Here is a 27,589-nt window from a genome sequence, read left to right as displayed (position 1 = left end):
CTACTGATCTGCCATATTTCCCTTTTGATCGCCTATCTAAACGACTCACTTTAGAAGCCAAGCTGTTGGCACATAGAGGATGTGCCAACCTCTGTATTCTCAGAGTAGTATAGTGCCCAGTAACATCACAGTATGTAGCAGCATCAAATTAAACGGGAGATAAATGACAAGTTGGCCAGATTTTTTGATTAAATTACTGGTTACTGTGTCACCTCTTTCTAATTGAAATCCTTGGGTATATCCAAGGAAAATGAACTTTCTCCTCACTTGAATAACAAACTTACCGGACATAAAGCGAGCGTTTCTCACTGGTCCGGAGAGAGCCAGATCCAGAGCTCATACTGCTATTCATCATCTGTTCCCGAAGGTCATGAATTTTAGACTCAAAGCGGCTGTACTCTGTAGGAAAAAATATATAAATTTGTAGCAGAATTTATGAATTGATTAACATTGTGGACCAGGGAATGAATTACGAAACAGGTTACCTATTATTCCTATACTGGGATTTGGTTCCCAATCTTAGCTATGTAGGAACTTGCATCATTACTACAGGAGAGAAATAGAAAATAATGCTTTGATATTGTACAAGAATTGCACCGCAGATGCAAACTTGTGATAAGCTGGCTATATTCCAAAAGCAAACGTGTTGGTATTTACTAAAGCTAGCACTTTTGATCTCGAATGGTCAGCAAATCACTGCAAGTTGACTTTTGGATTGTGGTGTCTCCTGCTTCTACATCATTACCTCTAGGATCTCCAAGGACCTGTCCTTGGCCCCAGATCGTCCCCATTTCTCATCTACACGTTACTCCTTGATTACACTATTCAAAAACACATTAGGTTCCACATGACCACACTCAGTTCTACTTCACCACTACCTCTACCACTCCACTGTCTTTGACTTATCACACTGTTTGCCCATCATCCTGTATCAGACAAGCAGAGATTTCCTCCAAATGAGTATTGGGAAAACCCACGCTATTGTCTTCAATCCAGAACAGCTGGGACTGGGTAATCACATCATTCTGGTTAAGAGAACACCGATTCCGACCCTCCAAACTCTCATCACACTTCACACCAATAAATCTAGTGCCTTGTTTGATCAGTGATAATATGCAAGGGTAGATTTTATGAATTCATGTTCCGGTGTGAAGCATAATTTATCAGAAGTGCACAAGGAATTTGGGCACAAAGGTCAACCACTTCTGCAGCATTGTTTATAAAATCTACTTTCACTGTCAGTCAGATTTTATTAGACTGAATCAAACTATCTTATCACTGTGAGGTGGTGGGTTATAGTGCACTGGTGAGCATAGATTGGGAGATATCATACAGTCACTTGGTTCTTTGGCAACATGGTTACATTTTAAAATCATTTCTAAAAGCTCGTGATGATCACCAAGTAGCTAAAATAGCCCTAACTCTGCTCCCAGGAAACTGCCTAAACAAACAGATACTTCTGTAGCCACCAGTCACTGGCCAGAAAGGAAGAGGCAACAAACAAGTCTTAACACAAGGGATTTGTTTTTATATACAAAATCTGGTTTTCTTTTAATTCCTTCAAGGAATATACTCATCACTAGTAAGGCCATAATTTGTTGCCTTTCCCTGTCTGCCCATGAACTGAGTTGCTTGCTATTCTGTCTCAGCAGGCAGTTAAGAATCAAGCACATTGTTGAGAATCTGAGTTGCACATAGTTCAGACGAAGTAAGGCTGGCAGATTCCTTCCCTGAATAAATTAATGAACCCGATGATTCACTAATTTGTACAACAATCGATGATAGTTCTGTGATCACCATTTCAGAATCCTACAGTGCAGGGGGAGGCCATTTGGCCCATCAAGTCTGCACCAACCACAATCCCACCCAGGCCCTATTTCCATAACCCCATGCATTTACCCTAGCTACTCCCCCCTGACACTCATGGCCAATCCATCTAACCTGCACATTTTTCGACTGTGGGAGGAAACCGGGGCACCCGGAGGAAACCCACGCAGACACGGGGAGAACGTGCAAACTCCACACAGTGACGCAAGCCGGGAATCGAACCCGAGTTCCTGGCACTGTGAAGCAGCAGTGCTAACCACTGTGCCACCGTGCCATCTAGAGTTTGATAATACTCCATGATGTGAATCATGAACTGAACCCAGCTTCCAACTGGAGATTTCTTTAAAGAATTTAAAATCTACCACTGGCCCTGGTAGGATTTGAACCCATGTCCCCAAAACAGCTTGAGCTTTGGGATTAATAGTCCAGTGACATTACCAGTACACCACCATCTCCCCTGAAACTGTTGTGTGGTAGGGAAGTTGCAGTTAACTTTTAAGAGAATCTCAATGGTTTCGTGCAGAGCCAATGTTACTTTGCTTATTTGAGGGAATTGAAGTATTTTCTTTTTTTTGTATTGGTCTCTTCATACCCCAAGCACATAGACCTACAACACCTCTTGGCAATAAACCACAGATCTCTAATTCAAGGCCACTCCTCTTCCAATGCAAAACTTGTTACCCTCTTCAGGCCTCAAACTCCCCCCTCCAGGAAAGTTTCATTTTGCTACTCATTAATCTCAAGTACATTTGTTTGAATGTCAGTTGCGTTGCACCTCAAAGAAAATAATTATATGTGAAGGACTTTTAAGATCTATTTGGCAAACATTCAAGGTGCTATATGAATGCAAATCTTTCTGCTTTTTGCACCATGCCCACCTTCTTAGGTCTGGATGTTGCTTCTATGAAAAAAATCCACAAAAGAATATAATTCAGTAATATATGAAAAAACAACTTGTAACTTCAGCACCCTTAATGTGATAAAAAGATTCCAAACAATATCACGGAGTATTATTAAACTCTAGGTGGCATGGTGGCACAGTGGTTAGCACTGCTGCCTCAACAGTGCCAGGGACCCGGGTTCGATTCCCAGCTTACGTCACTGCCTGTGTGGAGTTTGCACATTCTCCCCGTGTCTGCGTGGGTTTCCTCTGGGTGCTCTGGTTTCCTCCCACAGTCAGAAGAAGTGTGGGTTAGGTGGATTGGCCATGAGTTCAGGGGGTAATTAGCTAGGGTAAATGCATGGAGTTATGGAGATAAGGCCTGTGTGGATTGTGGCCAAATGGCCTCCTTCTGCACTGCAGTAGGATTTTGTGATTCCAAATGTGATATAGAGCAACACAAGGAGACATTACGACAAAGAGATGAGGTTGATGTAGCAACTTTAAAAGGAGAGATGAAGAAATTTAGTGAGGAAATTCCAGAGAATAGAGCTGAGGCAGCTGAAGGCATGGTCACCAAAGAAACATCACATGAACAAAGCCAACTGCTGAACAATCAGCTCCACCACCAGAGTTAGTCAAAGCTCTTAATGATCAGCCCCAGCAACACAACTAGTCAAACTGTAACCAGTCCCACACTGGCCAAGTCTTGTAGAGAATGAGCAATCAGCATTGGCACCACAGTTAAGCAAACAGCCTCACATCAGAGCAAGCAGTGTTTTCTAGAGGTTGAATATTTGTTATTATTAGTGTTAATCTAATCTTCTAAGCAATAAACTTTTATTTTCTTTGTACATTGATGTTAAAATTAACCAAAGACAGAAGATGGCCTTGCTATGGGTTAATAATATGGAAGAATCAGTGTAGCATACAAAATTATTTTTATTTTGGTATGAGAAAGAGGACTTTGGATTTCAAACTTTATTATGACCAGCTGTGAGAAGAGTTTTCACGAGCCATCTGCCCAAGATCATTTGAGAATGCTTACCAGACACATTTGTCTCAATTTCTGGGATAGTAAGAAGATACAAATATGTTAATATTTAATTGGGAATACAATTTTTTTTACAGTTAGCCTTTGAACTAACTCAAGCTCTCCCAATACATGTTTACCACTGAGGTGAAGTTTAAATGTGCTCATGCAAAGGAAAGTTTCCATGTTAGGTTCTGGAAACTGAAGTAGCTAAACACTGTTGCTGGTATTGCATGGAGCTACTGTTATTACATCAGTGATTACATCTTTCAGCACACTGACTTTGCATTGTCCCGAATGTTCTCCCTGGCTGATTAATATAATAATAAGATGCAATATGTGTATGACAGCAAAGTGTGTTATTGTAAATATCCAAGACATCAAGAAGAAAATCAAAAAGTCACCAAAAGAATCCTTGCATCCTACCCTCTAAAATCAGCAGTAAAAAAAGAATATGCATTTATACAGTGCCTTTAAGAACCTAAATGTTTTACAGCCAATGCAGTACTTTTGAAGTTACTGTTGTGATACAGGCAAATGCAACAGGCAATTTGTGCACAGTAAAGTTCCACAAATAGCAATAGATCAAATTACCAGATAACCTGTTTTAGTCCTGTTCATTAAAAGGCAAATAATTGCAGCAGACAGCTTCTGTTCTTCATAGTGCTATGGGACTTTTTATGTCCATATGAACAAATATGTCTATGACAGTGTAGCAATTCCACAGTACTACAGTCAAGTGAATTATAACTCAAATCATTATACAATATAGTCAAGAAACTTATAAACACAGCAAGGAAAATAACTGAAAGCATAACACAGCACGCATTACAATCAAGAACATTATAACACAGCAAGTGTTATAGCTCAAAGCCTTATAACACAGCAAGAGTTACAGCTGAAAGATTTATCACACAGCAAGAGTTATAACTAAGCCTTATAATAAAACTAAATACAATGGAGAACATTATAACAGAGTGAAGATCATAGTGGAGCCTCATAATATGCAGTATCTACCATAGCAAGTTATACCTAGGAGTCATATAGTACAAAGGATTGTAACACAGGAGGAGTGTCTTGTCATGAGATTGCTGGCTTTTTACAAGGAGGATTTGGAAACACTATACATAACAAAACTATACAATGTTGGAATTTTATGCAAATTTTATTCACACTGTATTTACTTTTATTATTTGCAGTACAAGAAGCCATTTGGTCCATCATGTCTATGCTAGCTTTTTGAAAGAGCTTTTCAATATAGTCCCACATTCCAACTTTTTTTGTCAAAATCCTTCAAATTAGTCCTCTTCAATTACATGCCCAATTTTCTTCCAAGCCATCTGTTTTCAAAAACCTTTCTAGTGGTGCACTCCAGATTTTAACAACCCTCTTATGAAGAAATTTTTAATATCCCTACAACTCTTTTGCCCATTGTTTTAAATCTATGACCTTTGGCTACAAACCCATATTCCAGAGAAACATTATCTCCCTACTTTTTCTGCCAAAATCCCTTACAATTTTGAACACCTCAATCAGGTTTCCCCTTCACTAAGAGCAATCTCCAATCTCTCTACATAACTGAAAGCCCCTCAACCCTGGTATCCTGATAAAACCTCCACAGTACGCTTTTCTTGACTTTTTGTTCTTCCTAAAGTGTGATATCCATAATTGTACACAGTCCCCAATTGAGGCCTAATCAGTAATTTGCATGGTTAAGTATGACTTTGTCTTACTATTCAATATCTCTATTTACAAAATCAAGAATCAAGTGAATCTTTTTCACTATCTTATCAGCTTGCCTTGTCACATCCAAAGACTTGTAAATATGCACTCCCTGGTCCCACTCTGGTTCCACTCACTCAAAAATACCCTTTAGATTGCATTGATTCTTCAAGTTGTTTCTATAAAAGTGCATCACATCACACTCATCTGCATTAAACCACATCTGCTACATGTCTGCCCATTTCACCAATTTATGTCATCCTGACGTCAGCTACCAACCTGCTCATAAATTACGATGTTGACAAGTTTCACATCAACTGCAAACTTTGAAATTGTAATTCACTTACTCAAGTCCGGGTTATTCACGAACACAAGCAGCAATAGTTCTAATATTGATTCCCAGATCAACCACATGCTTCTCTCTAGTCAGAAAAAGCATCCATTCACCACTACACTCTGCATTCTATCTGTTAGCTAACTACATACTTTTCTAACTAAGTCTCTTCTGTCATAATTCTTCAAATGCCTTTTGAAAGCCAGACAGGACTTACCTTTACCAAATCCATGCTGAATTTACAGAATTTACAGCTGCCCAAGTACGAATTAATTTTGTTCTTGACAAGAGCCTCTAGTAGTTTTCCCACCACTTACATTAGGCCTGTGGTTACGAAGTTTCTCCCTCTCCTTTTTTTGGTGTAAAAAACTTGGGAGAACCCCTTCCTCCCCCCACGGACATCGGGACTCCCCACCCACCCTCCCCTCACTGACAGCATGTTCCCCACCCCCACTCCGACGCTCTAGCCTCTAGCCCTGTGCTATTATTCCTATGTCCAACTACAGTATGAAAAAAGTTATCAAAGATTGTGGTCATTGCTTCTGCTATCTCCACCCTTGCTGTCCTCAGAAACCTAGTACACATCCATTTGAATTGAGTGACTGGCTGAAAGATTGTGATTATAATTAACTTGGTTTTGAAGTTATTTTCTAAGACTGAAAAGAATAAGCATTTTCTTAGACTGCCTCAGTGATCAACAAATGTCCCACATGCCAGGCACTACACCTCTCAAGATTAACAGGGAAAGATACAAACAGAAACATTCAATAAATCAATTTTTTTCATGAAAAGAGGCGAGGGCAGACTTCTGGCAAATTAGAAAGGTTAAAATGTAGAAGTGTTTAGAAGTTAATTGAAGTCCAGCTAGACAACTCACTGATGTATTCCATGTATCATTGTCTACCCACATCCCTCTTCCCCCTTCTGTGTCCACCTTTAGAAACTAAATCTCAAGTTCACCATTATCTGACATTTGGCCCTCCATTTAGCATGACAACTACTGATCTGCTCAACCGCACCCTCATCTCCACGTTTGGTCCTGATTATAGCTCATCCCTTGGCCATAGCTAGGTAAAGCCCTCATCTCCCCTGCCATAGGCCTGAGACACAAATGTGAACAGGCAGACAACTGGTTTACCCATTCACTGCCAGATCTGGTTGCACCACACAAAGTACTGTAGCGTGCTGCAGTCATCTGTGAAAACTACTCAAAAACCCAGGATCATTCTGGAATGCAGAGGTAACATTTAGCTTCTTTTCTCCACTGCAAGCTTTCTTCTTACGCCCCTCTCCCCAAATCCTCTGCTCTCACCTCCAACGACAAGTGCGAGAAGCTCATGAGTTCTTTGTCAATAAATTTGAGACTGTTCAATCAGCTGTCTCTGTTACCTCCCTCCCTTCTCAAAATATTCTCTCAGGCTCCCTCCTGCTCTAGACCTGTATCTTTCTTCAGTTTCTTTCCTATCTCTCCTCATGCCCTTTTCATGTTCATCTTCTCCAAGACCCATCTCCTGTTCTCTTAACCCTATTCCTACTAAACCACTGACCACACAACTTTCCTCTTGACTCCCATATTAGCTGATGTAATGGTATTCTATCTCAAGGATCTGTCTCTCTCTCTCTCTTACAAATCTACTGTAACTTCCCACTCAAAAAAAGACTTGATCCTTCTGCCTTCTGTCCTTTCAAACTACCACCCCATCTTTAACCTGCCATTTCTCTCCAAAACCCTTGAACGTGTTATCCCAGCCCCCAAAGTCATGCCCGTACTTTCTGGAACCCAGGGGGAGATCTTTCCGGCACCGGATATCTGGCGAGATCAGCCTCATGCCAGAAAAGGGTGCAAGGCTGATCTCAATATTTAAATACTATTTAAAGTAGCGTTTAGATATTACAAGTGAGCCCAGGGTGGAATCGTCTGGGCTCACTTGCCTCTGTGGCCTCGCCAGTGGAGGTTCTCTCCAGTGAGGATCACGTATCATGAGAGAGGGGGGGACCAATGCACACTCTGCAACAGCAATCAGGAGGTGGGGGACCGCTGCACACTCCGCAACAGCAAGCGTTTGGGGAGGATGTGGTTTTGGCTGCGATCGGTTCGGGCAGGGGCATGAATGCCGGCTATAGCTGGGAGAGGCAGTAACTGATCTCTGTGCTCATAGAGCACAGAAATCTGCACAAATGCAATTGCATCCTCTGCTGCTCTTGGGCAATTTAGGCCCCACCCACTCCCCTGATGGCAGGTAAGATTCGATTTTTAAGCTGCCCAAAAAAACGCCGTGAATTTCTTCTGCTTGCACGCTCAGTCGGGACTTAGAATTTGTTTGGGTGAGATCGCCCCCTAAATGTTTAAATCCCTCCAATCAGTTTTCCACCCATTACAATATTGAAACAGTTCTTCCCAAACTCACAAATCACACCCTATGTGACTGACAAAGATAAACTATCCCTTCACTACGTTTTTGACCCGTTTGCAGCCTTTGACACAGTTGATCATAACATCCTCCTCCATTGCCTCTCGACCCTCATCCAGTTGGGTAGGACAGTGCTTGCCCGGTTCTATTCTTATCTATCTAACTGTAGCCAGAGAATTGTCACCAACAGTTTCTGTTGCCACTCCTGCACCATTACTTCTGGTATCCCCCAAGGATCCTTTCTCCCTCCTATTTCTGATCTACGCGGTGTCCCTCAGTGGCATCATCTGAAAACACTGTAACTTTCCACAGCTAATACCACCAGGCTCTACTTCACCACCACTTCACCCATGCTTTTGTAATCTCCAGACTTGACTATTCTAATGCACTCTTGGCCAGCCTTCCTAGCCTCCCTCCTTAAACTGAGGACACCCAAAACTCTGCTGCCCATGTTCTGACTCTCACCAAATGCTACTCATTCATTACCCCTGTGCTGGCTCACTTACACTGGCTTTCCCAGTGAAACAATACCTCAATTTTAAAATCCTCATCCTTGATTTCAAATCCCTCCATGGCCTGTCCCTCCTCTAGCCCTACAACCCTCAGAGATATCGGCACTCTTTTGAATTCTAGCCTCAAGCATCCCTGGTTTAAAATTGCTCTACTATCTATGTCCTTGCCTTCAGCTACGAAGGCCCTAAGCTCTGCAATTCGCTCCCTTCAAGAAGGAAAGGAAGGTAGAAAAGTTAAGACACTACTTAAAAATTACCTCTTTGACCAAGCTTTTGGTCACTAACCTAACATCTTTTTATGGCACATATTTTGTTTATAGTACTCCAATGAAATGCTTTGGGGCCATTTTTTTGAAATACAATAAATACAAATTGTAGTTGATGTGACAAGGCATTGTGGGTTCATTAGTTTGTCTTATTACATGAAGATTGTTGCAATATTGAATGATGTGATTCAGATTATAATATGTTCACTTGCTGCAAGGTCATAATCTTGATTTTGTCTCGTTTTTCCAATGATTTTGAAGTTTAATTGAGAAAACATTTGTTGAGAAGCATTTGGGGGCACGTGCAAAAGATTCCAATATCCATTTTAGTTCACAGAGAGGTTTTGTTTACACACCTGGATTACACCACCCTAAAAGTAATTTTGGGCAGTGAGAGCACAACCTTAAATACAAGATGAGAGGTCACACGACACCAGGTTATAGGCCAACAGGTTTATTTGAAATCTCAAGCTTTCAGAGCACTGCTCCTTCGTCAGGTGAAGTAAATATAAGACAACATTCACAGCAGTGGCTAGCACCACTTTATCCAAGAAAACAGCCATGGAACAATCTGAATTTGGGATGGCAGGGCAGTCTTAAGGTTTTTACGTAAACTACCTTATAGCATCTCATGTGTCTTAACAGCCTGTAGGTATAAAGCACAGTAAAGATAACAGAGCGTGAAAACAAAATGAGGGTTGCAACGGGTTGTATCATGAAGGCTTTAACTGAGAATCTCAACATTGTGAGGTTAAACAGACATTTTTTTCATTGTCCATTTAAAATTGGGCACAAGACTTTTATATTACTTCTGGAAGAAATACAAAATAAAGTACAATGGTCTGAAGATAAAAATCTAGGCCTGAACTCACACCTAGGGAGAAAGCATGAAAAATGTGTTCACACAAATGCCTTCCTCCACAATTTCAGCAATGTCGTTTAAACTATTTAAAATGCATTCTTAATATCACTGCTAAAAAAGGGGAATTTAAGTTGCATTTGTAAATTGGTATCCTATTATATAATTTCACTATCCTAGTTTTTAATGAACTATTCCCACACTGACTAGACTATAATCTCTTGTAAATAATTAGTCACAATTCATGATCAAGAGTAAATCAACATTGTGAGAAAATGGCAACATGTGAACCGCAAGACTCATATATCGTGTCTACCCGCTTTACTTCTCCAGTGACCACCCACTCACTCTGCGTCATCTTTCTCTCACAAGACGACAATACTTATTTTCTGTGGGAGTGATTGAGGACTTATTATTTTCACACCAGATCGCACAACAGGATCACAGGTATGCGCTGCTGTCCTTCAACAACAAGGCTGGCCTCAGCCAGGTACAAGGAGCACGCGAGAGCCCCGAGCGACTCTCCCTGTGCCCTTCCTGCACTGTGCTCTGAGTCACTGCCATCAACGAGATAAGGAGTGAAAACGGTGGTGAAAGTTATCGGATTTGAGGTTCATGGTCCCACCGTGCAAGGAGAAACACTACCACACGGTACCCATGGAACGGAGTTACGAATGAAATTTAAAGAGGCTTGACTAAAATCGGATGAAAAATACAAAATGATTTGCGGTTCAGTTGAGCCATTCATTGAAGACAGACTGGTTAAACATTACGTATTCATATCATGTAATAATTTTGGAGTAAATGGCACGTCTCCAAGTCCCGTCTGTGATATGTCAAGTCTAGTATCACCGACACTTCCGAACGTGTGGTGGTGTTCAGTCCCTTTCTTGGAGGTAAATCCGTAAAACAAAGGCCCCAACAGCTGCTGGAGGATTCATGTGTCTGAAGAAAAGGATCTTCACCCTCCAAAGTGCACCTCCCCCACAGGATTAATGAAAAAAGTACCCACCTTTTACAGTGTCATCAAAGCTGCGGTTATTGTGGAACTGTGCAAGTTTGAATTGCAATGATGCAGCAGCATGGGATAATGAAGAGACTCCCACATCCACGCACACATCAGCCCAGATTGGGCTCTCAGGTTCTGCGATCACTTCCTCTTTCCTCCCTCCCCCCTCCCGCCTGCAGGCTGATGGAATTTGAGCTGCTCGAAGAAGGATAAAAGCTTGCTGTTTGCGACTTTGCACTGGCTCAGCTTTGACCTGCCCTTCCTAAGCCTACAGTGACGCAAACAGTTCTCAGAAAAAGAGCTTAAAGACTTCGCCTGATCGCGGCTGAAAATCTGTGCAAGCCCTTGCTCAGGAACAGGCAAGAAGCTCGGCTGGTGTTAAGTTTCTGCCCTCTCCCAGGGTGATCAGTTTGGAAGTGAAGCAGTTTCTCTACGTAATCTGCCTGTCTCGTTAAAATCCGCTTCAGTGTGTAGGTGAGGTGAACAAGGCGAGGTCACAAGAGTGAATCATTAACCTTGCTGTTCGGCAAGGTCTAAACCGGTTTGTGAAAAATCAAAGAGTGAAACACAACCTGGGTTGACACAACCAGCCAATGGAGTGCCATGTGTTTTTTTTAAATATTATTAAATAACTCCTCCTCCTCTCAGCATGAGTCAGTCTCTTGTCTCCCCATGTCTCAAAGCTAACTGTTCACTGTTGCCACACATCAAATTGATGTTAAATATTCCAGTGGATCCCTCTTTCTTGTGCCCTGAGAACACAAAGGAGTACTCAGATGGCTCTTTCGAATTATTTTGAGAATGCAGATGGTAAAGACTATATATAGGGGTGAATTTTGCCATTCCTGCCCACCAAGGAAATCAGAGCAGGCGTGGAGTTGGCCATGGAAAGGTCCGTTGACCTCGGGCAGGATTTTCTGGTTTCAGGGCGAGCAAAACTGGAAAATCCCACCCTATATTTTGAAACATTTAAACGAGATTTGTTTCAGTTTATGAAGAATCCAGAAAACCTAATTTCTCAAACATATTTTGACATTGCACCAAAGTTATATTCTGTGCAGATTCAAGCTGAAATGGTGTGAAACCGTAGCTTTCCCGGAACACCTGCATGCATTATGGCTGAAGAAAAGAAAGTACAAGCCTCCAAGAAGGGCGCCAAGAAAGCCCAGAAAAAGCCAGCAACAAAACCCGGCAAGAAGAGGAGGTCCAGGAAGGAGAATTACTCCATCTACGTCTACAAAGTGATGAAGCATGTTCACCCCGACACCAGCATCTCCTCCAAGGCCATGAGCATTAGGAATACTACATTTCAATATTACATATCAAAGACACCTGCACAGTCCTCACTGAGCAGGAACTATCATGTTTCATAGCATATTTGATCATCTCTGTGCATAGAATCAATAAGTAGTCTCACAACACCAGATTAAAGTCCAACAGGTGTTTTTGGTAGCATGAACTTTTGGAGTGCCTCTCCACATCATACATAGAATCATAGAATCCCCACAGTGCAAAAGAGGCTATTTGGCCCATTGAGCTGTACTGACTCTGATAGAGTATCTTACCCAGGTCCTTCCTATCCTCATAACCCCACATATTTCCCATGGCTAATCCCCCTAAACTACACATCTTGGGACACTGAGGGGCAATTTAGCATGGCCAACCCACCTAACCTGCACGTCTTTGGCCTGTGGGAGGAAACCAAAGCATCTTGCATTTCTCACACCCTAATCAAGTGTATTCCATTCTTTATAAATATACTGATATTTAATTAATTATTAGGTGCTTTAACTGAGTACTTGCTTGTTCCATGCCTTCACTATTTCTTGAGTGAACGTAATTCATTTCAAGATTATAATTTCTGATCAGTGAAATTCATTTTTATGCAGAACTTAACCAATTTCAAATAAATATTAGCGTGAAAACATAAAGTCGTTTATTTATTAGTGACAAGTAGGCATACATTAACACTGCAATGAAGTTACTGTGAAAATCCCCTAGTCGCCACACTCTGATGCCTGTTCAGGTACACTGAGGGAGAGTTTAGCTTGGCCAATGCACCCAGCATGCACATCTTTGGACTGCAGGAGGAAAACGGAGCACCCAGAGGAAACCCACGCAGACACAGGGAGAATGTGCAAACTCCACACAGTGACCCAAGCCAGGAATTGAACCCAGTCCTTGGCGCTGTGAGGCAGCAGTGCTAACAACTGTGCCATCGTGCCGCCCCACTATGCACTATGTGAAAATAGTGCACACAGGAATATTGTACAAATGCAATCAGCAAACTTTGCTGACTGAATGTTCTGTTTCTCAAGAGACACAATGCAGCCCAGGTGTAACTGCACCCAAACCATTGTATATCCACAATGGTACCGCATGCCATTATGCCAGGTCAATTTATTTAAGTAACAATCGAGCACTTATGGCACACATTGGGAGAATCAGAAGGTCAGGAGATGTATTTTCAGTGCCATGAGCATAGGTAAAAAGAGGGACAAGGTTCTTCAGGAAGATTTTAGGAGTAAGAAAAGTAACTAGTCAGCAGGACCTCAACAGTACTAATTTTCAGATTACTCCCAGTGCTACGAGCTAATGAGTATGAAAGTAGGGAGATGGAGAAGATGAATGGGTGGCTGGAGAGGTGGTGCAGGAGGGATGAGATTATGTTCCTGGGAGATTGGGACCAAGTCTGAATGGGATGGGACAGACACAGGCTAGATTAGCTGTATCAAAACTGAGCTGGTTGTTAGTGCAGTTGTTGGGCGGGGGCGGGGGGGGGGGGGGGGGTGGTTTAAGCAACTCGGCAGGGGGATGATAACCAGGACATTAGGGAGGAAAACCAAGGTGCTCAAAGTATTTGGAGAGACAGCACTAAAATAAGAAATGTTCAGGTATGCAGTGGGATCAGAGTACGAGGGAATACAAAAAGGTCTAAATTAGGTTTACTGTGCATCTATGTGAATGCATGGAGTGTTGTAAATAAGGTTGGTTTGTGGCAGGTGCAGTTAGTCACATGGGAAAATGATGTTGTGACAAAAACAGATCTGGCTCAGAAAATTGGGTATGAAATATCCCTGGATACAAGGTGTTCAAGAAAGATGGAAAAAGAAAGGCAAAGGGATGGCAGTAATAATTAAAGGGAAAATTTCAGTGCTGGAGAGAATGTCCTTGAAGAGTCAAGGACAGAATCTATTTGTTTAGAGCTAAGAAACAATTACACTACAGTATATTACATAGGCCACCAATTAATGGGAGAGGCATAGAGGAACACATTTTCAAAAAAAATACAGAGATACAAAAACAAAAGAGTTAAAATGGGAGACTTTAATTATCATAATATAGACTAAGGTAGAAATAGTGTAAACAGCAGAGGGGGGAAGATTTCCAAGAGTTTGGTCAGGAAAAATTCTAGATCAGTATGTTCCAGCCCAGTGAGGAAGGAGGCATTGCTGAATTTGATTCTCGGGGACAATGTTGGTCAACTGAATCAAGTGTCAATCAGGGAACATTCAAGGGACAGTGATCATAGTATCATAAGGTTCAGTTACAGAAAAGGACAAGCAACAATAATTCATTAGGGGTGGGTTAATTTCAATAGGATGTGAACAGATTTGGCCCTAGTAAACTGGAATCAAAGATTGGCAATCTAAACAATGACTGAACAATGGGCTGCCTTTAAAGAAAAGATGGTTTGGGTATAGTCAAAGTGCATTTCCACAAAAAGAAAAGGTAGGGCAAACAAACCAGAGCCCCCTGGATGTCAGAAGAGATAAAAGTAGGATGAAGCAGGAAAAAGGATAATAGATGACAGATTGATGATACAAGTAAGAACAAACTGAAATTGAAAGTTTAGAGAGTAAAAGAAAAAAGGAATAAGAGTAGCAAAGAGATAATCACCATAACGTCCGACCTTACCTGCAGCTGGGATTCTCCGATGTCACTGCAATGAACGGAGCTTTGATTGAGCGTCAAATTCTCCATTCTCGCAGGCAGCAGGGGTAAGGCGAATGAGATCGGAGAATCCCACCCATTATGAGAAGAAACTGTCAGCTATTATAAAAGGGAATCCAAAAGTTTTCCATAGGGATATAAATACTAAAAGGATTGAGGAGTTGAACCAATTATGGACCAAAAAGAAAATCTATGCATTGACATGAGGGCATGGATGAAGTACTAACCAAGTACTGTGCACCTGTCTTTACTAAGGAAGATGCTTCCAAGTCATAATGACAGAAAAGATAGTTGAAACACAGTCTAAAAATTAATAAAGATGAGGAATTAGAAAGGTTGGTGTTACTCAAATTTGATAAGTCATCAAGACCAGATTAGATTCTTCCAAGGATACTGAAGGAATTAAGCATGGAAATTGCAGAAGCACTGGCCATAATCTTTCAATCCTCCTTAGATACAGAGGTCATGCCAGAAGATTGGAGAATTGCAAGTGTTACACCACTGATCAAAAAATGGTGTAGAGATAAGACAAGCAACTACAGACTACAGTTTAACACCGGTGATGGGAAAAACTTGAGAAATGATCATTTAGTTCAAAATTCAGCATAGACCTTACCAGGGAAAATCATGTTTAACTAATTTGATTGAGTTTTTTTGATGAGATAACAGAGGATAATGCAGTTGATGTTATGTACATGGGCTTCCAAAAGGCATGTGAATAAATGTCATACAACATATATGTCAGCAAAACTAAAGCCCATGGAATAAAAGGGACAGTGGCAGTATGGTATGAAGTTGGCTGAGCGACAGAAAGTGAGAACTGGTGAACAATTGTTTTTTGGACAAAACAATGGTGTTTCCCAGGGGTCAGTGTTCGGACCCTGGCTTTCACAATATATATTAATGAACTAGACTTGAGTGTCCTTGGCAGAATTTCAAAACTTTAATGTGACACAAACCTTGGAAGTATTGTGAAGACAATAATGATAGATTTAAAGAGGAAATAAGGGAGGCAGACAGGTGGCAGAAGGAATTTAATGCAGAGGAGTGTGTAGTGATATATTTTAGCAGGAAGAATGAAAAGAGAAAGTATAAAATCAAGGAAATCAAGTATACAATTCTAAAGGGACAGCAAGAGCAGAGGGATCAGGAGATATATGTGCACAAATCATTGAAGGTGGCAGGGCAGACTGAGAGTGTGGTTAATACAGCATACAAGATCTTGAGCTTTCTAAACAAAGGCATGGAGTACAAAAGCAGTAAGTCAAGATGAACCTATACAAAACACCAATTTGACCTCAAATGGAGTATAGTGTACAATCCAAATCACAAAACTTTGAGCAGGAGGCAAAACATTAGAAAGGGTGCAGAGAAGATTTGTGAGAATTATTCCAAGTAACAGAGATGTCAGGTAAGTGGATAGATTGAAGAAGCTGGAGTTGTTTTTCTTAGAGAAGAGAAGGTTGAGAGGGTATTTGATAGATGTGGCCAAAGTCACAATGGGTCTGGATAAAGTAGAGGGGAGATTGGTAAAAGGATCATGAACCAAAGGGTATTGATTGCATTGACTATGCTTGTACTCCTTTGAATGTCACAAATTAAGGGATGATCTAACTGTGGTGTTTAAGATGATTAAAGGACTTATTAGCGTAGGGAGGGAGAAAAAGTATTTCTTCTAGCAAAGGGACTCCAGGATAAAGGGGCATTGCCTTAAAATTACATCTAGTCCATTCAGGAATTATGTCAGAAATCACTTCTTTACGCAAAGAGTCGTGGAAATCTGTCATTCTTCCCTCCAAAAAGCTGTTGATGCAAAGTCAATTGAAAATTTCGAAGCTGTGAGTGATAAATTTTTGTTAGGGAAGGACATTAAGGCTCAGGGCAGGTAAATGGAATTAAGATACAATCCAGAACGATTGGATTCCCAAACTGGGATTCTTGGGCCCCCCGGGGGTCTGTGATGGATGTCCAGAGTGTCAGTGAAGCTGGTGGCTGCCACGTGACTAGCAAACGCCAATTTGAATGCACAAATTTAAAAAATAATCAGAGAAATCAAATAGGCCAATCAGAGCAAGGCCTCTATGAGCAGTGGATGCTGTGCTCCACGAGGCCTTGCTCTGATTGGTCAATTTGATTCATTCAATCTTGCTGTTGCTGGGCAGCCCATGGTCAAAAGCCAAGATCGAAGGTGAATCAGGATCTGACAGGAGACGAGTCAGCCAGAAGCGATGAAGAGGCAACAAGAAGTAAATGAGAGGTGGAGGCAGCGGCAGCAGCAAGGAGAGGGCTGAGTGTGAGAGAGATGTGTGTGTGTGAGAGAGAGAAGGATGGGTGTGTGTGAGAGAGTGTGTGAGAGAGGATGTGTGTGTGTGATATATTCAACCCAATGAGGGCCGAAGTCAGCACAGGTGGCTCCTCTCCACAGCCCCATCATTTGGGTATGTGCTCTGACACAAGGAAGATCTCGACCGTGCCTCTCCACCCCCTTCATTAGCTCCTATTTGATAAATTATTGACTGTTGCTGTCGGGTCAATAACAGCTGTTGTTGATGACCTGTCCTTGGCAAGATCACCCTGAGGTGTCATCCAAACAACCAAATGCCATTACTTCCACTTTTGCTCCCAGTTCCACCCTCACACCCGCTTCTGCAGGACTGGGAACATTCTGCCAATTAAGTGCAAAAAATAAATGGCATACTGGATTTTATGGCTAGAATGTTAAATGTTAAGAGTGAATCTGTATAAAGCTATATAAAGACCACAGCTGTGGTGTGTGCAATTCCACTCTATAGGCAGTATGTTGAGGCAATAGATAAAGAGCTACAGAAGTAGAAGGAAAGATTTGGTAATTTAGCATTGTTTTCTTCAGAACAGAAGAGGAGATTAAGGGGAATAAAAGCAGAAAATTCTGGAAACATTCAGCAGGTCTGGTAGTGTTTGTGGAGAAACCGTATGACTCTTCTTCAGATTTAAAAAGAGGGGTGTGATAGATTTTATACTTTAAGGGGTAGAGCAGATGGAGCAAAATAGATGATCAGGGATAGTTGAGATCTCAGGAGATATTTGACAAAGATGTTGTTTCCACAAGGTAAAGGGAGTATTAAGTAGTGTTAAAGACTAAGTAGTGTTAATTGTGATATAAAGGTAAGATAGCAGAATGTGTTAATAGCAGGAAAGAGTAGTCACTGATTAAAAGGAACTTTGGTTAAGGTGTTTACGATGATGAAGGGATGTGGCTAAAGGGATAGGTAAAAACAGAGTCTATTGAGTGATTGATAAAATCAAATGTAAGAGTCGTAGGACAAAAAGCAGGAGAACTATTTTAACAAAGGACTGTGATGGTACAGAATTCACTGCCAAAATTAGTGATCAAAGCAGAAACCATGTGAAGATTTAAGAATTGGATAGAAAAGTGATTAAAAAACAGGGATTAAAAGAATAGGGAAACAGAGTGGTCAACATGGGGTTGGGAAATTTGTACATGTGAAGAATAAACACCAGGGAGTGAATTTTATACCAAACAACACTGGCCTATTTGAAGGGGAAGCTGCTAAAATAAAACGGATGGCCTGCCTGCCTCATAGAGTCTTGGAGGTTTACAGCATGGAAACAGGCCCTTTGGCCCAAATTGTCCACGCCATCTAGTTTTTACCACTAAGCTAGTCCCAATTGCCAGTGTTTGGCCCATATCCCTCTATACCCATCTTACCCATGTAACTGTCTAAATGCTTTTTAAAAGACAAAATTGTGCCCGCCTCTACTACTGCCTCTGGCAGCTCGTTCCAGACACTCACCACCCTCTGAATGAAATTGGCCCTCTGAACCTTTTTGTATCTCTCCCCTCTCACCTTAAACCTGTGTCCTCTAGTTTTAGACTCCCCTACCTTTGGGAAAAGATGTTGACTATCTACCTTATCTATGCCCCTCATTATTTTATAGACCTCTATAAGATCACCTCTAAGCCGCTTACGTTCCAGGGAAAAAAGTCCCAGTCTATCCAGCCTCTCCTTATAACTCAAACCATCAAGTCCTGGTAGCATCCTAGTAAATCTTTTCTGCACTCTTTCTAGTTTAATAATATCCTTTCTGTGTAGCCTTACTAATGTCTTGTACAACTTCAACAAGACACCCCAACTCCTTTATTCAGTGTTTTCTGACCAATGAAACCAAGAATGCCAAAAGCCTTCTTCATCACTCTGTCCACCTGTGACTCCTTCCTGTCCACCTGTGACTCCTTCCTGCCCACCTCTGAACTGTCTCCCATATTACACTGGGTGGGTAAAACACAGGCAGCTCGTCTGTGTTTGAACCTACTGACGCCCTCAAGCAACAAATAAAAACCTGCCTAAGGGCATAGTTCCAGCTTTGCCACTATAACAGGAATGGCAGGATGAGGCGGAAGCAAGGCAGGCAGCCCAGCAGCTTTCACTGCCTGGGCTGCTGGCAGGTAAGAAAGGAGGGACCCTTTTGGGGGAGGGGTTCCCCTGTGCCCATCAGAGGCACCACTCCTCCATAAAGATCATACCCTCATTTAACCGTTCCTCCAAGTCTCCCCTCACCCCTCTCCAGGCCAGGTAGGCTCACCCAAAATCTCCAGACTTAATTGCAGTCCAGCATTCGAGACACTTCTTGTCTGAGGATTATTTCTAGTCCTAGCAGTGACCACCACTCGATTGTGGAACTACAGAGCTGTTGGTCAGATTGTTTGGCAGCTCTCTTGGGTAGGACCTCTTTCCAGATGGGGCCAGAAGTTCCACTCTGCATCATTTAAGGCAGCTACCAGGGTATTATCATTGTGGGGCAGCTGTATTTCTGTTTGGCACACTGCTCTCGGACATTTCCAACAGGGATGTGAGTAATTCATCTCCCTTTAAAATCTACCCCACGAAGTTTGTGGGTCCTCAGTCCAAACAACTTTAGCTTTGGTGTTGATACTGGAATCAAATCTGAGGGGCATTATTATTGAGACATGTTTGTCTCTGCTTGTACTTATTTGACATACGGGTGGAATGAATGGCCTGTTCATGTGTCACCATTCCTGTGTTAACTTCAGTATGAAAATCATTGTGCCTCAGAAATTGTTTCAAAGACAGACTACAGGAGTAGGTACAAAGGGGATGTCAGGGGTAAGTTTTTCACTCAGAGGGTGGTGGGTGCGTGGAATGGGCTGCCAGCAACGGTGGTGGAGGCGGATTCGATAGGGTCTTTTAAGAGACTTTTAGATAAGTACATGGAACTTAGTAAGATAGAGGGTTATCGGTAAGCCTAGTAATCGCTAAGGTAGGGTGTGGGCTGAAGGGCCTGTAATGTGCTGTAGTTTTTCTATGTTTCTATTTAACTGAATCTCTACTTCCAAAATAATGTGACTTTGATTAATTAAACAAGTTGATTGTCAATGAACAATGGGTTAAATCTGCCTGTTAACAGATATGGGGATCATGAGGTTTGATTCTCTCAAGTGGAAATGATGCAGGCAGCATGCAAACTTCATGCTTCTTTTCCATGATTGTGGTATGCATCCCAGTGCTAAACATGCTGCTGAGTGGCTGCATGCTCAGCAGGTGGCCCGTATTTGTGCAAGGCTAGCACTACTTAAAGCTATTCTGTATCTCTTAAAAGGGAGGAAGTTTATTCTGTCTGCAGGTGCTGGAAGCCAATGGAAGAGAAGTCTCTGCATTGGACACCAGTGCGATGGAGAAGCAGATCAGAGTTAAAGTAAAGTTTATTTATTAGTCACAAGTAAGGCTTACATTAACACTGCAATGAAGTTACTGTGAAATTCCCCTAGTCGCCACACTCCGGCACCTGTTCGGGTCAATGCACCTAACCAGCATGTCTTTCAGACTGTGGGAGCAAACCGGAGCACCTGGAGGAAACCTACGCAGACACAGGGAGAATGTGCAAACTCCACACAGACAGTGACCCAAGCCAGGAACTGAACCCGGGTCTCTGGCTCTATGAGGCAGCAGTGCTAACCTCTGTGCCACCGTGCCGTTCTCAGGTCAAAATCAGGGCTCACAGGTTTTCAGATACAACTTGGGAGACCTTGGTACAGGAAGTAGAAAGGAGGTAAGAGTTGATCTTTTCAGAAGGTATCAGGAGGCCCTCCAGACAATTATTAGAAGGAAATCAGAGCAGACAGCCCCCCAAATGCAATGCCAGAGGTTTTGTCACCAGGACCTGGTTTTAGTGTTGGGAAAAAAAGGTCAATGGCCTCACACAAGTGATCAAGCTCAGTGAATGCGTCTTAAATTGCTGTCTCCTACAATAACCTCTCCGGCTGCTCAATGAGCCACGCCTCCCATCACTCACCCATCAACAATCTCTAGCAACCAGGACTCATGCCTAACATTCACAAACTCCACTGAACCTTCACAAACCTTCCACTGCTGCAAGCCTCACACCCACATCTCACATCTTCCACATACTTCCACCTACAGGCACATCATCCAAATCTATTGCACCACAGTCACTGACACGCTTCCCTCTGTTTTGCATGAAAAGGCAGCATGTAACTGGAGGCAGCTGCAAAGAACCGGCATGTCCTCACTGTATTAATGGTGTGGCGATCACTGTGGTTGTGACAACAGGCATTGCTCAAGACATCCATGATGACAGTATGTTCCTGTCTCACCATCCAAAATTCCAATAACCTTATCTCACATTCTGGAATGAAGAACAAGCTGCAGAGAGTGTGCCCATGAAACTCCAGCTTTCCCCTCTTTCCCCCTTTACTGCCCCAATTCTCCCCCTCTTACTTTTATGTTTTCAGGTACTAAAGACCAATCGATGGTGTCTGAGGATGAAGGCCCAGTGGAGGAGCACACCTCTGAGAAAGAAGATACTGGCCAGGTCAGTATCTTCTTCCCAGATGGTTGATTGCTGTGGATATCCATCTCTGTCTGTCCTTACACATTCCACATAGGTCAACTGCGTAAAGTCAATTTTATCAATAATCCATTTTCTCCTACTTTTTCCATCAGCCTTTCCTTACAATTGTCTGCTCCAATGATGTGACCAATATATTTTATCTTTCTCTTTGATGCTATGCACTAATTTCCTCTTTTCTCAGCCATTTCCAGCACTTCCTCATAAGTCTGTCTGCCTGTGTAGGACATGCAGAACATCCTCCTATAGGTCCACATCTTGGCTTCAGTCAGCTTCTCAGTAGCCTCTTTTGTTTGATGTCCATGTCTCCGAGGCGTATCACATAGATGACAAAATGTAGCATTTCAGCATTGTTTTTCTAAGATTCAAATTCAGTTTCTTTGACGTCAATAGGTCCTTCATTCTGACAAAGCTGATCTTTCGGATCTCATAATCACAGCTCCCGTCATCTGTGATAAATTGCACAAGCTTTGTGAATCTTTTTGCTTCTTCCAGGACTTGTCCATTTACTTCAATTTCAACTTTCTGGGTTAGGTCTCTGCTTATCACCACTGTCTTTATCTACTTCACATTCATTTTTAAAACCATAATCCACACTCCTTCTTTTCAGTTTGTTTACAATTTCCTGTAGTGTCTCTCCTGACTCTACAATCAGTGCAATGTCTTTTGCGTATCTCAAATTGTTGACATTCAACCCACCAATGCTGCAACCTGGTAGATCTTCTATGGACGGGATCTGATGACCTCATCCACCCGACGCTTGGCGAGGCAAGATGGTAAGGTCAGGCAAGAGGGAAGAAACGAGAAATGTGCCAGGTTTCTCGCCTCCCCTGATTGTACAGGCCCCGTTTTGTTGGCGAAATTGGCTTCATGCCCACTCTCACAAACATATATGCCTTGTCTCTCTCTCTCACACACACTCTCAGACATATAAACACACGTGCACACACACACTCTCACACAAGGGATTTTAAGTACTTGAAGGTACTGTTTGTTTTATAATGGATTAAGTCCTGAGGGCTGTCCATGAGGACTGGTGGACACTGAGAGTTGGAACTGAGGATGTAAGGGCGAAAGGTTTGGGAAGGGTAGGGGTATGATTATTCTTTTCCTGAGAACACCATGGTGGGCCTTTCACACAACCTGCCTCTGCACCCAGCAGCTTATGTGTCTCCTTTGCACCGTTTCTAGGGCAGCAGACCTGACTCCCATTAACACTCACTCCCTGGAACCAAAATATGAACATCTGGGGCAGTTTTTCAGATGTTGGAGTTGCAGAGATGGGAATTTTCCCCACTTGGTGTTCCCAACACAAGAGATAAAATTCACATCCAGATCTGTTGGTTATGGAATCTCTCAGCACCCAGCATACCACTGTAGTGAAACTAAAGAGTCAGCTTTAAATTAAGGCATTCAGGATTCTATGGACTGCCCTTTGAAAATTGAACTGAAGCAGTTGTTCACAAATTTGGTAACTTCCTCAGTGCAGGCAGCAGCAAACTGGAACTTCATCATGAAACTCAATGTCAAAGCTGATATAATTTCCAGGTGGTATGACACACTATTTATAAAAGTTATGACCATACACATTCCTGATCCTGTTTGATATTTCCTCTGTTTCATGTTTCACACATGTATTTCATTTCTAGTCCTCATGGTTTGGGATTTTATAGGACCCTGAAGGAAGCATGTCAAAATTGTTAACAGTTGCAGATGGTACTAAATTGGGAGCAGTGGCAAATGATGAATATCAATGTGCACAAACTCAAAAAATCTTCTCAAGCTTGATAAGTAGACAAAGAGATGGCAGCTTAGTATAGGGAAACGTAAGGTTATGAGATTTAGTAGAGAGATGGTTTATTTGGAATAAATTGAAAATATCAGCATTGGAGAGCCACCTTGGGGTTTTAGTGGATAAGCCAGTAATGTTATTGACACAATGCTCTCAGGCTGTTAAAAATAGCAAACATAATGTTGGGATACATGGCAAAATTGTTTCATATAAATCCAAAGAGCAATCCTTCTAAAACTATATTTTTCCCCAATGTGACCGCACGTGGAGTACTGTATTCTGTTTTTGTTTCCTCATTTCATTATATATTAAGTTCTTGGAGAGCATACAGAGAAGGGCTACATGATTTATCCTGGAACTTATCAATGAGGAAAGGTTGACTGCACTGAGGACGGGATTTTATGGCTGCGCTCGCCCCAAGACCGGAAAATCCCACCCAAGGTCAACCAACCTTTGCATGGTCCACCCCTGCCTGCTATAATTCCTGTGGCAGGTGGATGGGAAAATTCCACCCTGGGTCTTTTGTTTATGTTCTGTGAAGGCATTTCCTAGCCATCACTTTAATTGTGGATTCTGTGTTCATATAGCTCTTGAACTATAGTTCTTTTGAGCTGCATTTTTCTGAAGAGAGAGTGTGTGTGTGTGTGTGTTGAATAACTGATGTGGCTTTTAGACGTTCAGGGTGAATGCATGAATAAATAGTCCTCTTTATTTGAACTGCCAAAAGCTTGCTGCTGTTCTTCAAGTTGACTACATACTCAAGAGGTCTAAGAGATGCACACACACCTCTCTTTCCTAAAACCACACTGATAATGAAAGATAAAAGAAAGGAGTTAGGGTTTCAATTCGTCACTCCTCCCCTGTCCATAATGCTCTCTTGAAAAGAGGAGACCGATGACTGGTAGGGTAAAAACATTTCAAATGAAGAGTGATTTAAATAAACAGGATCAGTGAATTTTTCTGCTATGTACAGAACTTGAATACAAGAGGCCATATTCAAAAGTAAGGACAATGGAAAGAAATAGGGAAAAAGGATGGTAAGTGTGTGGAACAGATTGCAAGCAGTGGTGATGGAACAAAATACCTTGGTAGGTTTCAAGAAGCAACTAAATAAGTTCTTGTAAACAAATACGATTCAGGGATTAAAGGCACCTGGGAAATACTGAGGAAAGATGGGCTGGAGTTCTTTATCTGCCTGAAATTGTAATATAGAACTGCTCTTTAATTAACTGTCACCCTTTCTCTGTTCTTGGCTCTCTGTGCAGTAACATGTTTTCATTCGGAATGCACGCCACTTATCACACACTGAGTATTACAAGGCTTTCAAGAATCTTGTTTTTGTCTTCAGCTTACCAACACAACAATCAGCAATGTTGCAGCAGTAAAAAAAACAGCATTAATCTTTTCAGTACATAACACCACTGCACATTTCTCACACAAATGCAAGATACACGTCTGTGGCATGCATGCACACTTCTGGTATGAAATATGCGTGATACGATCTTGGTAAAGGTGTTAGAGCTCATGCAGTTAATGTCTGCAGCAGGCAAATCATAATGTCAATCAGCATCCAAAACTGATTTGGCACTAACATTGCCATTTTGGACCTCAAAAATCTGGCTGCATCCTCTTTTAAGATTACATTGAGTTGTCATGGCAATGGAGGTTGAACTTCTGATTTGAAGAAAATTGCAGGGAGACTTAGCCTACTTAACTGGAGCAGGCTTGATGGGTCGAATGGCTCACTCCTGCTCCTATTTCTTATGTTCCTATGCATCTCTGAGCAATCAGCTGAAGAGTTGGAAGCTCTTCACAGGCATCCAACTCTCCACTGTAGATACTAAGAACATAAGAACATAAGAAATAGGAGCAGGAGTAGGCCATCTAGCCCCTCGAGCCTGCCCCGCCATTCAATAAGATCATGGCTGATCTGACGTGGATCAGTACCACTTACCCGCCTGATCCCCATAACCCTTAATTCCCTTACCGATCAGGAATCCATCCATCCGCGCTTTAAACATATTCAGCGAGGTAGCCTCCACCACCTCAGTGGGCAGAGAATTCCAGAGATTCACCACCCTCTGGGAGAAGAAGTTCCTCCTCAACTCTGTCTTAAACCGACCCCCCTTTATTTTGAGGCTGTGTCCTCTAGTTTTAACTTCCTTACTAAGTGGAAAGAATCTCTCCGCCTCCACCCTATCCAGCCCCCGCATTATCTTATAAGTCTCCATAAGATCCCCCCTCATCCTTCTAAACTCCAACGAGTACAAACCCAATCTCCTCAGATACTATATGGCTTAGGAACAGCAGGCGGATTGAGGAGAAAAATAAAGGAAATCAGATACCGAGCGGTGTTCCTTTTCAAAGAGTAATGGTGACATAAGAGAGATATGAGGGTTCAAAATGTTTGTTCAATGCTGTGTCATGCGATGTAGTACCCTGAAGCTTTTACTTACATTATGGAATGTGGATGAATTTTCTGCAGTTTTCCCCTCTGAAATTGGCACAGGCTTTTTCTTTGAGTTAGTACTACTCCTATCTAAGAGTTAGTACTACTCCTAATTTGATAGAATAGTGTACAAGGTTGCATTAGCTAGTACATGGGGTAAATATTTATATATCCTTATAATATTTACTTTTCTTCATATGTTCATAACTTAAATGCATAACTTTGGGTGAGAATTGGGCTCAATAGCATCCATATGTTTTGGTGCTATGAATGGCATTCAGGATCTAAAATGGAGCCCATAACATAAATTCACAGTTCTAACTTGAAACACACGAGATGCAATCTTAATAAAGGCCTTATGTTATCACTTTAGAGCTCACAGCTCCAGCTGCATTCTCGACATGCACAGCTGAACATCCACTAAGTAACGGAACCCCTCCTCCCCCACCCCACAGCCTTCCACACATACAAAAGGTATTTAAAAGAATCAGTAACAAGCCACAGGTTGGTCACTGAATAATTTCTCCTGGCTGTTTCCACAATTCTATCTCCAGCCCACATTTTTCTTTTATAATAGTAGCAAATACTGAGAAGTTCACAGCTAATGAACAGGGAAACACGATCACAACTTCTGGCAGGCTCACTTCTGCTGAAATCCAGAAGTTGCCATACTCCTCAATACGCTCTGGAGGAGCTCAGGCTGGTGGTCTCATAGTTTCTATTCTTAAAGCAGCAGGGACCATTAATTTGAAAATCTTGCTGGCCAATTACTCAATTGTGTGGTGGGTAGAACATCTTTATGGACTCATAGCAGAATCCTGTTAGTGGAAAATGTGGCCACTGCATAGTAGTAGTGTGAAATCGCTTGATTAACCTGTTACTCAAATTTTTGAGATATTTTATTTGGCCAGAATAACTTGAGGTAGACTGGGCACTATTCAGACCGAAACTGGTGGCCTTTGGCCAATTTGCAAGTTTGCGCAACAGACAGCAAACAATGATCTGATCAGGATAGCCATTATCCATGCAAAATATTAGGGCTGATGAAACCTTTCTCCCCTCCATCAAGTGCTACTTCACACATCGGCGAGACTGAGGAGCAAGGGGAGTTAAGTTGGAGTAGAATAAGGTAGGGAAGAGGAGTTGGGGGGGGAGAGGAGTGGCGGGTGCCTCAGCACAAGGTGAGCCTGATGGTATTAATCTCAAAGGGACAGACCTTGGCATGCTTTTAAAAACTGTTATAAACATTTAAATGCTCCTAAAAATTATAACAGTTTTGAATCGTGTCATAACTGTTTGAAAATACTAAAAAATCATTTTTTTAAATCCTTTGACCTGAAGATTAACCTAAAGGGCTTCCGTTCATGATGAGAAATGATTCACTGACAGTATGCTATGTTGGAAGCCATCCCTGCTTGTCTCAATGCTAGGCTCTGCTCCAAGAGAAAGAGGATGTTTTAGTTGCAGGTAGGAACAAGTTAAGGATGGACTTTTTGGGGCAGTTCAGGGTGAATGGCTGAGTTTCAGCACTAAGAAGAAAATCCAGGTCTAGATGTCCTTGATCTTGTCCATGGTTGTTTGGGTTGTACAAGTCTACTGGGAATGGTGTGGCAGGATCATAAGGATTTCTTGTTGACCCTCAAAGCTTCTGGT

The 27,589-nt window shown here is 41.9% G+C and overlaps 1 protein-coding gene across 1 annotated transcript in view; it reads right to left on the bottom strand.

The window, feature by feature from the left end:
* The window catches only part of LOC144492887 (disks large homolog 3-like), a 221,648-nt gene that overhangs the window by 48,556 nt on the left and 145,503 nt on the right, over positions 1-27,589 (bottom strand). The window contains 1 exon segment of the mRNA XM_078211466.1: positions 285-399. Within this exon segment, the coding sequence (XP_078067592.1) occupies positions 285-399 (115 nt within the window).

Source organism: Mustelus asterias, chromosome 4 (assembly GCF_964213995.1).
Source record: "Mustelus asterias chromosome 4, sMusAst1.hap1.1, whole genome shotgun sequence".
Lineage (NCBI taxonomy): Eukaryota > Metazoa > Chordata > Chondrichthyes > Carcharhiniformes > Triakidae > Mustelus > Mustelus asterias.
This window is presented reverse-complemented; position numbering and strand designations above follow the sequence as displayed.